The sequence below is a fragment of the Caloenas nicobarica genome, chromosome Z, assembly GCF_036013445.1.
Source record: "Caloenas nicobarica isolate bCalNic1 chromosome Z, bCalNic1.hap1, whole genome shotgun sequence".
NCBI lineage: Eukaryota > Metazoa > Chordata > Aves > Columbiformes > Columbidae > Caloenas > Caloenas nicobarica.
Genome location: NC_088284.1, coordinates 84061220 through 84072878, shown reverse-complemented (window position 1 = coordinate 84072878; position 11659 = coordinate 84061220). Strand labels below are relative to the sequence as shown.

The window sequence follows — 11659 nt, the reverse complement described above, 5'->3', positions numbered from 1 at the left end:
GCAAAACAACCCAACTGGTTAAGAATCACAGTCAGTGCTCGTCAGGGCACTCTTTTCATCTCAAAGAAGAGTCATTAATGAGCTAACCAGGATATTTGCATCGATTTCTCAGTTTGTGTACCTACAAGCAAAACTGGCATTTTCACTTTTAGCCTAGTTCAGTAATTTATACATGTCAAGTGTTGAGAACTGTCCTTACTCTTCATTCAAGTAAAAAATACCACTTAACAAAGTCAGCAGGTTTGCGTGAACAAATTCCACAAAAATAGCAGCTTGCTGGGTAGAGTCCAAAGGCCTGACCCAACCCATCACACGCCCTCAGGCTTCACCCCCTCCTCCTGCATCCCCACATGCTCAGCATGGTACCAGTTTAGTCACTGGCAGAGACGGATGAAATTAGGAACCATATAATGCTATTGTAAAGGGCTTAGACAGTGAAAGGTTGGTCGTAAAATTGTTTTCCTACAGACCAGACATTTTTCCCCACCTGGTGTGATCTCCTGTCCTGCAAAGACCCCTCTCGCCGCTGTGTGTGCTCTGTATGGGGTACGTTCATAAGCTTCTCAATCCCTGCTTTATAACACTTTTCACATTGAAGTTGTCCTTTATTTCATGTGCAGCACCAACAACACGACATTGCAGAACAATGCATGCAGAAGGAAAATGTACAGCATCCAGCCTGACAGCTAATATGGTCTAATTAAGGTTGACGGTGCAGCTACATCAGGTCAAGACTCAAGTTGCAGTTCAACATGCTACAGTCACAGTTTTCACCTGTCTTTCTCAAAAAGATGGTTCCCTGATAGGAAAAACCTGATTTGTTTATTCTGTTGAAGCATCTTACAGAGCCTGAACGCCTCGCAGAGTCTTCATTAAAAATTCTCAAGCCAAAGAACAAAATATATTTCTCTGTTCGTTGCCAGGCTGATTAATGATGGGAAAACAGATGGTGTTTGCTCATTTGTCAAATTAAACTAAAGCCCCGAAACTATCACCAACAAAACACTCCTCCTGAATGATCGGGAGGGTTGTCCTTAACATCCTGCTCATTAACACATCTCTCCAGGAAGCTCTAATTATCCAGCCAGTGACTTTTTGGTCTCTTGCCCACAATTACTCATTCCTGCTGTCTCTTTATTGTCCCTTAAATGCCATTCCAGACCTGCTGCCTTGACTTCACCACTCCTCATCTCCCTCCTTTTCCCCCCATTAGTCTCTGATTGCAAACAGCCTCATCCAAGCCATTCTCCACTCCACCAGCAGCTCCCTGGACCACTCTCCATCCCCTGCCCTGCTTCAGTCTCCTTGTGCCCAAAAGTGCCTTTCGGTGCCTTTTTTGCTTTTTCCCACTAAAGTTTCCTTCCCCTGTGAGGACCAAAACCTCCTCTTATCATCCAGCTCTGGTGTCTGCATCCCCACTCCCCATCACATCCAAGGTCTCCCCGTATTCCCTCTCCATCCTTCCCCACCAACCTCCTGATTCCTCCCTTTCAAGAAAACCCCACATTTTCCATATTTTCACACGATATGCCAGTATAACTAGAGACCTAGAAAAGGGCTGGTGGGACAAAAGACTCAGAAATGTCCAACCCCGGGACATTAAATGGTGACAGTATTTTCAAATCAGGTGCATATTCTAGCACTTCAAAGCTCAAACAAATAAAACGGAATAGGGAGTGTATATATTTTTTTAAAGGTAGCAACTTTAACATGCTGTAGGTTTTGTTCTTTGCATCAAAAAAGAAAAAAAAAAGGAAAAAAAAAAGCAATCCAACAGTCAGCCAACTCTCCCTCTTTTTTTTGCATCCATCTGAGTTAATAGTTTTCTGTTCCATGATCATCAACAAGAAAACAGAGGGGAAAGCAAACTGACTGACAAACTTTAGATATTAAATTAAGACAACCTTCCTGAGAATAAGAACATATTTAAATTAAAAGCAACAACACCTTAAAAGCTTGCAGCAATTATTATGCCTGACAAATACTGAAAAAAAAGGGACTTAGCTAAGCCTGGGCATGCAGTACCACTGATTTCATGTGATTAACAGTAAACATATGATTAAACACTTTGCTGGATTTTAGCCAGAAAATTCAGTTCCGCAAAAGCCTGAACACTCTTCCACTAACATGAACACATTCACGAAACTTTCAAGTAAAACTTCCTATTACTAACATTCTACTAAATGTCATACAGGAAACTGCATATTGCTCATAATTCTTACTTTCCTGAACTGCATCTCTATTAATTTAAATAGCCAGCTTTTATTAATGCAGTACTGTGAAAAAAAAAAAGCAATAAAAATACTATCTAAGCAACCACCTGAGTCAATGCAGCTGTATATGAAGACCTCACAATACTTTGATCTGTGTTTTTCAAGAAGAGGAAGGGGAAGGGGAAGGGGAAGGAGGAGGAGGAGGAGAAGGAGAAGGAGAAGGAGGAGGAGGAGGAGGAGGAGGAGGAAAAAAGTGCTTCTGTGCTGCAGTTCTTCTAAAATACAAAACTGAAACATGTCAGCTCAGGTGCCACTTCTCCCTGTCAACCACAAAAACAAGGTAAGGAGGCATGGTGAGAGGTGGACCTCTAAATCTAAATCTAAATGTGGTGAAATAAATTGATTGTGTGCTTTGCTTTTTTTCATTGTGATCAAACAGGCACAGGGGTTTTCCTCTGATACTTCCCTATACCTCACTACTGTTAAATACATTTATATGAACAATGATGTTGACACAGACCTACTTCTCCTTTATGTGCATGAAAAGGACAACAACCCACTGCACACACAAAACTTTCAGACCAGGCAATTTCAAACTGAACTTGATTATGACCAAATTTGTCATACAGCTGACAAATCACCCAAAAATGTGCCCCAACTTTTGGCTCTAAACTGAAAGCATATTTTTTCAAATGAATGTATAAAACCATATTTTAAATAAATAAAAACACAGAAACAAGAGGCACTACATTATGTATCAGGTTTTTATACCGAATAGCTTCTTTCTTGTCCAACAGGATCAGGAAGAACAAGCCATAAATGACAAATGCTTGTCACATTTATTTGGTGAACTACCAAAAGGAGTTCAATGGGGAGAAGGAAAATGAATACTTCTATGGAATCACAGTAGTAATAGACAAAGAGGCATAAAAAAGCTCATTAAATACACTCAAGTTTTGTACTTTTCTTTGTGACACTTATTAAACATCTTGAGATTGCTCAGGTATCTAAAAAGTTAAAAATTTCCATGTCATTTATTCCAAAGGCATCATAAGTATAAACTGTTAAGTATATAAACATAACCTTTACACCTGACTATTTAACTTAAACTATGTAATGTGTTTTTTAAGTAGTAATATACTATATCCCCTCTGAAAAATTAAAACAATACTATCAAAATAAGATTTCTAAAATGTCAATATTATGAAGCACTCTGCTGTAAATAATTCTTTTTGAAATGCAAGTGCAAAAAAAAATCATTGGCACAAGATCAGTCACATTTCTGACAATGCAGAGCTTCTTATCTTACCCAATTCTATGTGTTTCAGTGCTTTAACACAACATTAACAATAGAATTTAATCTGGAGACAATATTTATGGCCACAGCACGTTTTTTATTTCATGACGTTTCTTCTTTGGGGCATTCACCATCATTCTCCTTTCAGGCCACAATTTACTTGGCAGGTTTTGAGTTGCATAGTTTTTCCAAATCTAATTCATTTTTTCTGTACTTCTCAGCAAAATAATCGGAGTCAAATTTTACAGAGAAATCTGGAGGACTCACATAAACATTTCCACTGTCTATTGTGACTTTGTGAATCCTTTGTTTGACCCCTTTTGATCGCCACTGTGGTGTTGGTGATGGCTCCAAAGGATCTATTCCTTCATATAATCCTTCTCCTGTTTCCAAAGTAATTACGTACTTATGCCAAGGACAAACAATACATGCTTGACCATTGATATCCTGCAAAGAAGAAAAAAAAAAAAAAGCAAGTCATCGTCTTCTGATTCTTCTCCTGGAAGTATCTCTGGGACAAAAGCCATGTCTGGTGATTTGGCTGTATGGCTGTCTGCTATTTTACATATACATCCATTTCTTTCAACGTTATGTTCAGATTAAAATATTCCAAAAAATGTGTTAGAGATTTCACATGACTCTACACCCCTGCATTATTTTTATTTTATTTACATACCTCAATGTCTCCCAGACGTAAAGCGCCTCCTTCATCTGAAACAGGGTAGAACACAGTATTAATTTACATGGCAGATTTTATGTTTAATTGTTGCAACATTGAGATCATATGTGCAAATATCTTACGGTAGCAGCGAGAGTCCATGGCATGAAATTTCCCTTCATGGTAGAAAACAACAACTTCTCTGCCATCGACCTTGGCTGTTACTCTTTGGGACTTCTTTATGACATCTTCTTTGCCAATTAATATAAGACCATCTGGCCGCGTTTCAACTGTTCCTGTACTTGAACTGTGCAAATCCACATCCTTAAAAAAACAACAACAACAAAAAATAATCAAGAAGCCACTTGCAAAGCAGTTGACATTTGGATTTCTATGTGTAGAATGGATGTTTCAGTCCCAGAGAAAATCCTGACCCATTTCACATGTGAGGTGAAAGGAGCAGAAGTTTTAGTAAAAAACTATCAACGTGCACATGAAGAAAAGCACATGAGTTTGGTGATTGATAATGTTTGGTCAGTGTGCTCACTAACAGAACTAGGACTAGGAAAACCAGCTGCTGCAAACCTGATACCTGGGGCTGAGGCAAGATAAATTCTAAATCACTATTCCTTTACTCTGCACTTAAACCACCATATCCCTGGGAGGGATGTACACAAAAAAATACAAGGATGTTTCAGGTAAAATACTATACTGTTTAGCTATGCAATCAGTAATCAGCAGGATTTACATGTAAACCAAATACCCTTTACATAATATTATGGCTAGAAATGCAAACAGATGTAAGCTGATAAAAAACTGAAAATGTCATCTGCAAGAGGGAAAAAAAATTGTTTATTGAGAAGCTGGATTCAACCTGGGCTTTTCAGCAAATGTGTCTGCCTTTCCCTTCCTCCTCTTACATATTTCTAACGTCTAAAAGCCTCTCCCAGCAGACAACATAAGCAGTTTCATCACAAAACCTGCCTTCCTGTTAAATTTGCTTACAATGAGCTAAGCACTCCTGTTCCCTTTGAAGTCCCAGTACAAGGAAAAGTCCGATTTCTCATAAAAATAAGCCTGAGAAAGGCCTTTGCAGGTGCTGAGATGGGAGGGGAGCCCATGGCAGGGGGTGCACGGCCCAAGGACAGCCACCCCGTACCTCACGTCGGCGCCAGATCGCGAGGGAGATGAGGAAGCAGATGAAGAAGTGGAGGCTCAGGATCACGAGGTCCAGCATCGCCTCTCCTCGCCGTGCCCGCCACAGCTGTCCTGCCCCGCTCACATCTGTAACGGCGTGTCCAGGGCGCCAGGCTTTACGTGCAAACTCCAGCAGCGGGGCCGGCCCCTATAGCATGGGGGGGAGGACGTATAGAGGCTCAGCGTGGCGGGACACAGCTCTGTCAGGGCTGATAAGGAGCAGGGACATGCTGGGGCTGGGCTGATAACAGGAAGGGAGAGCTGTGGGTTCTTCCTTCCTCCCCACCAGCCCAGGCCAACACAACCTCCTCCACGTGGGACATGCCTGCTCAGAGCCACCATCATGTTATGTGTTTATTCCAGATCAGGAGCTGCATGGTTCCTAATAAACCCTTGCACCATGGTTCCTAATAAACCCTTGTTCCTAATAAACCCTTGCCACCACCACCTCCTCCACACGGGACCTCCCGAACCAAGACCCTGCTCAGAGCCACATGTCACATTACGTGTTTACTCCAGATCAGCAGCTGTGTGGTTCCTCATAAACCCTTGCACCATGGTTCCTAATAAACCCTTGCACCGGCTGTAAATAACAGCGTGGCGTTTTCGAGGGCAGTTGTTATCTGATTTGCACATGATCAACCATCAGGAGCCACTCTCTGCTTTCCAGTTCAGAGGAACTTCCACCTAGTCTTACCTAGAAAGTGAAACGTCACTGTCAGACTCACAGAACCTTCACATAAGGCATCTGTGCTTATCTCCTTTAGAAAATGGGCACAGGGTGTAGCAAACGAACCACAAGAACTGCAGCAGGAAATCCCCAACTTTACTATCACCTTTTGGCTGACTCTGCTTACAAACTTCCCAAACTGGCCATAATTTTAAAATGCAGAAGCCTGTACCTAGAAACACTCTTACGAAGACAAGTCTAAAAAGTTTTGTATCTATATACATACACATATAGAGATATAGACACACACACGTATATCTACATACATCAAAACAAACATGCACACATACATATGTATTTCCAGACCAGAGTTAAAAGAACACTTGGCACCAAATCTCCAGTTCATTTAATGATGACATTCCTACGGTCAGGCTGGATTTTGTACACATAATCATCCAGGGACCCCTGTCCGAAACCTGGCTCAGACCATCAGCATGTTGTGGACACTACAAGGCCCAACTGGCATAAGAAATCAACAGCCAATGGCTTCATTTTACAGTCAAGACATCCATGCTCATCTACAACCAACTGAAGATTAAGAACTGCCTTGACACATCAAGGGTCTGCCAGAAGAAAGCCATCAAGGCAATGTACACTTGTTAATACACTAATGAGTTTGTTAAATGCATTTAGGCTGGCGGCAAAAGATTTTATTCCTTTAGAAAAAGAGTGCAGCTAAGAACCCCTCATCACAAAAGACCTGTAACTAGATCCTCCTGCTGCAAGCCTACTGTTGGCAGCTTTCCCATCCATGAAAAGGACATGAATGTGCAAAGAACAGAAAATGAGAGATTTCATCCTAGAGCAGATGAGGAGGCAGAGAAAACGCCAAGGGAGGCAGCAGTTTCTTGCCTAGAGGGGTCCCCTGAGTCTGGGACAGGACTGTAAGGGAAGGGCAACAGACCTCTGAGGTGGTTTTCACCAAGTGTGACCTTCTCCTCTTCCATCTCAGCCCCCAGCTTCGTGCCACCCGGACAACGCTGCCCCCACAGCTGGAACCAGATGAACAAAGACCTGCTTTCTCCTCCCTTTCTTTAAATAGACATGGTGTTAAGCACAGACCAGGAGACAGCTGAGCTAGTGAGCATCACCTGCCCATCAAAAGTGCATTAAAATAGCAATTTGTCTGCCTGCCCTTTCACAGTCCCTTGGAAAGTGCAATCTCCAATACCTTCTAAGGTGAAAAAATAGGTGCTAAGGTGCTTGCTCCTGGTTTCCAGACTGATGACTGTCTGAACACCATCCATTCCAATGAGACACGGAGTACAACAGGCTAGATGTGCAAGGCCAAATACAAGGTTCTGTACCTGATGGGGACAACCCCCCATATCAGTCCAGGCTGGGATGCAGGGATGGAGAGCAGCCCCCAGGAGAAGGACTTGGGGGCACTGGGCTGAGAGATTGGCCATGAGCCGCCATGTGCGCTCGCAGCCCAGAAGCCAATGGTGCCCTGGGCTGCATCCCCAGCCCCGTGGGCAGCAGGTCTGGGGGGATCCTGCCCCTCTGCTCCGCTCTGGTGAGACCCCCCTGCAGTGCTGGTCCAGCTCTGGGTCCTCAGCACAGGACACACATGGACCTGCTGGAGAGGGGCCAGAGGAGCCACAGGAATGATCCGAGGCTGGAACAGCTCTGCTGGGAGGACAGGTTGAGAGAGCTGGGGTGTTCAGCTGGAGAACAGAAGCTCTGGGGAGACCTTAGTCACAAGGATGGAGCCAGGCTCTCCTCGGTGACAACCGATGATAGGACAAGGGGCAATGGATACAAACTGGAACACAGGAGGTTCCTCTTAAATATGAGAAGAAACTTCTTCTCAGTGAGGGTGACAGAGCCTGGACCAGGCTGCCCAGGGAGGTTGTGGAGTCTCCTTCTCTGCAGACATTCAAACCCGCCTGGACGCCTTCCTGTGTAACCTCATCTGGGTGTTCCTGCTCCAGTGAGGGGATTGGACTGGATGAGCTTTCAAGATCCCTTCCAATCCCCCACATTCTGTGATTCTGTGACATTCTTAGTGCGGCCTTTCCAGACTTAAAAGGGGCCCATGAGAAAGATGGGGACAGACTTTAAGCAGGGCCTGTTGTGACAGGACAAGGGGCGATGGTTTTAAACTAAAGGAGAGAGATTCAGGCTGGACATAAGGAAGAAATTGTTGGCCCTGAGGGTGGTGAGAGCCTGTCCCAGGTTGGCCAGAGAGGTGGTGGATGCCCCATCCCTGGAGACATCCCAGGCCAGGCTGGACGGGGCTCTGAGCAACCTGAGCTGGTGAAGATGTCCCTGCTCATGGCAGGGGTGGCACTGGGGGAGCTGGGAAGGTCCATGCCAACACAAACCATTCCATGATTCTATGATACGACAGCCCACACAACCCACTTGGGTCCCACAACAGAATTCTGAGCTACCAACAAGCAACCAGAGTGGCACCTATGAATGGAAGTAAAAACGTTTCAATCAACAAGAAAAGAAGTTATTCCCACACAAACACATTTTCAGTTGATTTTCTACTAGATTTTTCCTAACGGTTTCTTAACAGTTTGGCTGCTTTGATGTTTTCTGAGTCACTGCACATGGAGCTGAATGGAGGCGTCCCTGCAGCCAAGTGCCATCTGCTGGGAACAACAGTCAAAGAAACGGGTTTGGGAGCAGCAAAAGGATTTGTTTTCCAGCAAGAAATATAGCTGGGTTTATGAGTTGTAGTAACTCCTTGCTGTTCCCTGCTCTAAGTCCTCTTTCTCTTTTGGGGAAAGGGGAAAAAAATCACTGCCAGGGGGACGTGGGCCTGATGAGCTCCACAGACATGGGTGCTGGGGCGGGCAGCTGTTGGGGGTCACAGAATGACAGGGACTGGAAGGGACCTCGAAAGCTCATCCAGTCCAATCCCCCCGCCGCAGCAGGAACACCCAGATGAGGTTACAGAGGAAGGTGTCCAGGCGGGTTTGAATGTCTCCAGAGAAGGAGACTCCACAACCTCCCTGGGCAGCCTGGTCCAGGCTCTGGCACCCTCACCATGAAGAAGTTTCTTCTCATATTTAAGTGGAACCTCCTGTGTTCCAGTTTGTACCCATTGTCCCTTGTCCTATCATTGGTTGTCACCCAGAAGAGCCTGGCTCCATCCTCGTGACACTCACCCTTTCCATATTGATAACCATGAATGAGGTCACCCCTCAGTCACCTCTTCTCCAAACTAAAGAGCCCCAGCTCCCTCAGCCTTTATTCACACGGGAGACGCTCCACTCCATCATCCCAACCAGAACAAAAGGCCATGCGACCCCCAGCTCCCCACTCTTCGCCGCCGCTCGCCCCGGCTGCCCTCCGGGGGATGCTCGGAAGGGCCTCGCTCCGCCGGGGGTGCTGCCGGCAGCGGCGGGGAGGAGGTTACTGAGCCATCGAGGGAAGACGACGGGCGAGGCAGGACGAGCGGACTGACGGGGGAAGACGCCCGCCGGTGCCGGGCGGTGCAGGGGGAGCGGACCGCCGCGGGATGATGCTCGCCGGTGCCGGGGGCGGGGGGCGTGCGATCCACCGTGCGCGCAGCCCACTCCCGGTGCTGGATGACGGCGAGCCCCTATATAAACCGCGGGGAGCGCCGCACCGCCGCCGGAGGAAGCTCGGGCGCCCGAGCGACGGCTGCCCCGATGGAGCAGGACCCCTTGCCCCCCGGCCTCAACCTCTCGGCCCCCGGCGCCCCCTCGCCCCTCCCCGGCTCGCGGGCGGCCTGGGCGGGCTCCGTGCTGCTGCTGGCGCTGGTGGGCAACGGGCTGGTGCTGCGGCGGCTGTGCGGGGGTCGGCCGCGCCGGCGGCGGGACCTGCTGGTGGGGCACCTGGCGCTGGCCGACCTGGCGGGCTGCGGGCTGGCGCTGCTGCCGCGGCTGGCGGCCGAGCTCCGCGGCTCCGCCGGGCCCCCGGGAGCCGCCGCCTGCCGCCTCCTGCCGCTGCTGCAGCGCTGCGGGCCGCTGGCCTCGGCCCACGGGCTGGTGCTGCTGGCGCTGGAGCGGCACCGCCCGGCGCTGCCCGCGGGCGCTCTGGCCGCGCTGGGCTGGCTGCTGGCGCCGCTGCTCGCCCTGCCCCACGCCTTCGCCTTCCGCCCGGCCCCGCGCCCCGGCGGGTCCCGCTGCCGCAGCGTCTTCGAAGAGCTGCCGCGCTGGCACGGCCTCGCCTTCGCCGTCTACGGGGCGGCCACCGGCTTCCTGGCGCCCGCCGCGCTCCTCTGCTGGGCCTGCGCCCGCAGCTTGGCCGCCCGACGGCAGCGGATGCCCGGGGCGGGGAGCGGCCTCTCCCGCGGGCGGGCGCGGGCGCTGCGGCTGCCGTTGGTGCTGGCGGGTCTGTTCGCTCTCTGCCGCCTGCCCCGCTGCGCCGCGGAGCTCGGCCTGGCCTCGGCGCCCGGCGAGGGGCGGCGGGAGCTGCTGGCGGCGCTGGGCGTCGTGGCGGCGGCCAACAGCGCCCTCAACCCCTTCGCCTGCCTGCTGCTCCACAGCCGCCGGCCCGGGCCGCGCCGCCTCCGCCGGGCCCTCCCCAGGACCGGAACGGCGGCCGCCGCCGCCTGCTGCTGCTGCCCCGGCCTCGACGGCCAAGGGCGACGCGGGGCAACGCTCCGCCGGCCGCTCCGCCGCCGCGCCGGCACCCCCGGCATCCCGGGAACCCGCGGCATCTCCATCCCCGGCGCCCCCGCGGCCGCAGCGCGCACGCCCAGCGCGGCCCCGCGGTGTTAGCGCGGGTGGGCAGGACTCGTCACGGAACAGCTGTTGTGTCGAGAACGGGACGCAGCTGCCAAGCGTTTGTGCAGCCGCACACCGGGGCCCGTGGTCTTTCACCTTAGCGCTCGTCGATCTTGGGGATATATATTCTTTTTTTTTCTTTTATTTTTTTCCCTGTGTTTCAGTCTCAAACACGCTTACGGAAGAGTGGAAAATCAGCAGGATGGCTGTTGCTATGCAAACTGCCCGAACGTTGTTCCCAGTCAGAGCTCGACTTACTTGTCGTCCTTACAAAGCCTTACAAATACTTCGTTAGTGCCGTGTGGATTTTGTGATACCTCATTCAGAAATAAAGTCGGTCAGTCCAAGAAATTACTCTTGTTGTTGTTTGAACAGAGTAGCAAAGTGCGGATGTGACCTTCTCATCTCAAGCGGGCTGGTGTAATTCTTGCATTAATTAACCAATTAGCTGTACACACTGAGCAGAGGGCTGTAACAGGCACACTGCAATGGGATGTATTTGTGTAAAATATGACAAAAGTCTTCTAAAACTTTGTGTTTATTCCTGCTTAGCATGTTCTAAGGCAGAGCAATGAAGGAATACTGCACTGAGATTATATCCTCCTCATTTAGCTCTGGTTTTATTGGTAAGATTTCCATTACACCCACTTCACCAGCTGAATATTTTTTGTTGACGCTACCAACAATAAAGCCAAACCTCCACTTTTCTGAGGTGCAAGAGCTCTGTTTCTGTAGGACTGGGCATGAATGATGTGCAGTGTTTACAGCTGGTAGCATATGTGCTATCAATACCCTCAATATGTTGATGATAGCTCACATGTATGAAAATAATTGATAAACCAGAGCCGTGTTAGG

At 48.8% G+C, this 11659-nt stretch overlaps 1 protein-coding gene across 1 annotated transcript; it reads right to left on the bottom strand.

Annotated features, from left to right (window-relative positions):
- Positions 1 to 2976: 2976 nt before the first annotated feature.
- RFESD (Rieske Fe-S domain containing) lies at positions 2977 to 5464 on the bottom strand. The gene is made up of 4 exons (XM_065657080.1): positions 5328 to 5464; positions 4312 to 4492; positions 4187 to 4221; positions 2977 to 3957 (listed from the first exon to the last, which is right to left on the bottom strand). Exons 1-4 carry the CDS (start codon positions 5403 to 5405, stop codon positions 3667 to 3669), a joined length of 585 nt encoding a protein of 194 aa, XP_065513152.1. The 5' UTR covers positions 5406 to 5464; the 3' UTR covers positions 2977 to 3666.
- Positions 5465 to 11659: the final 6195 nt, after the last annotated feature.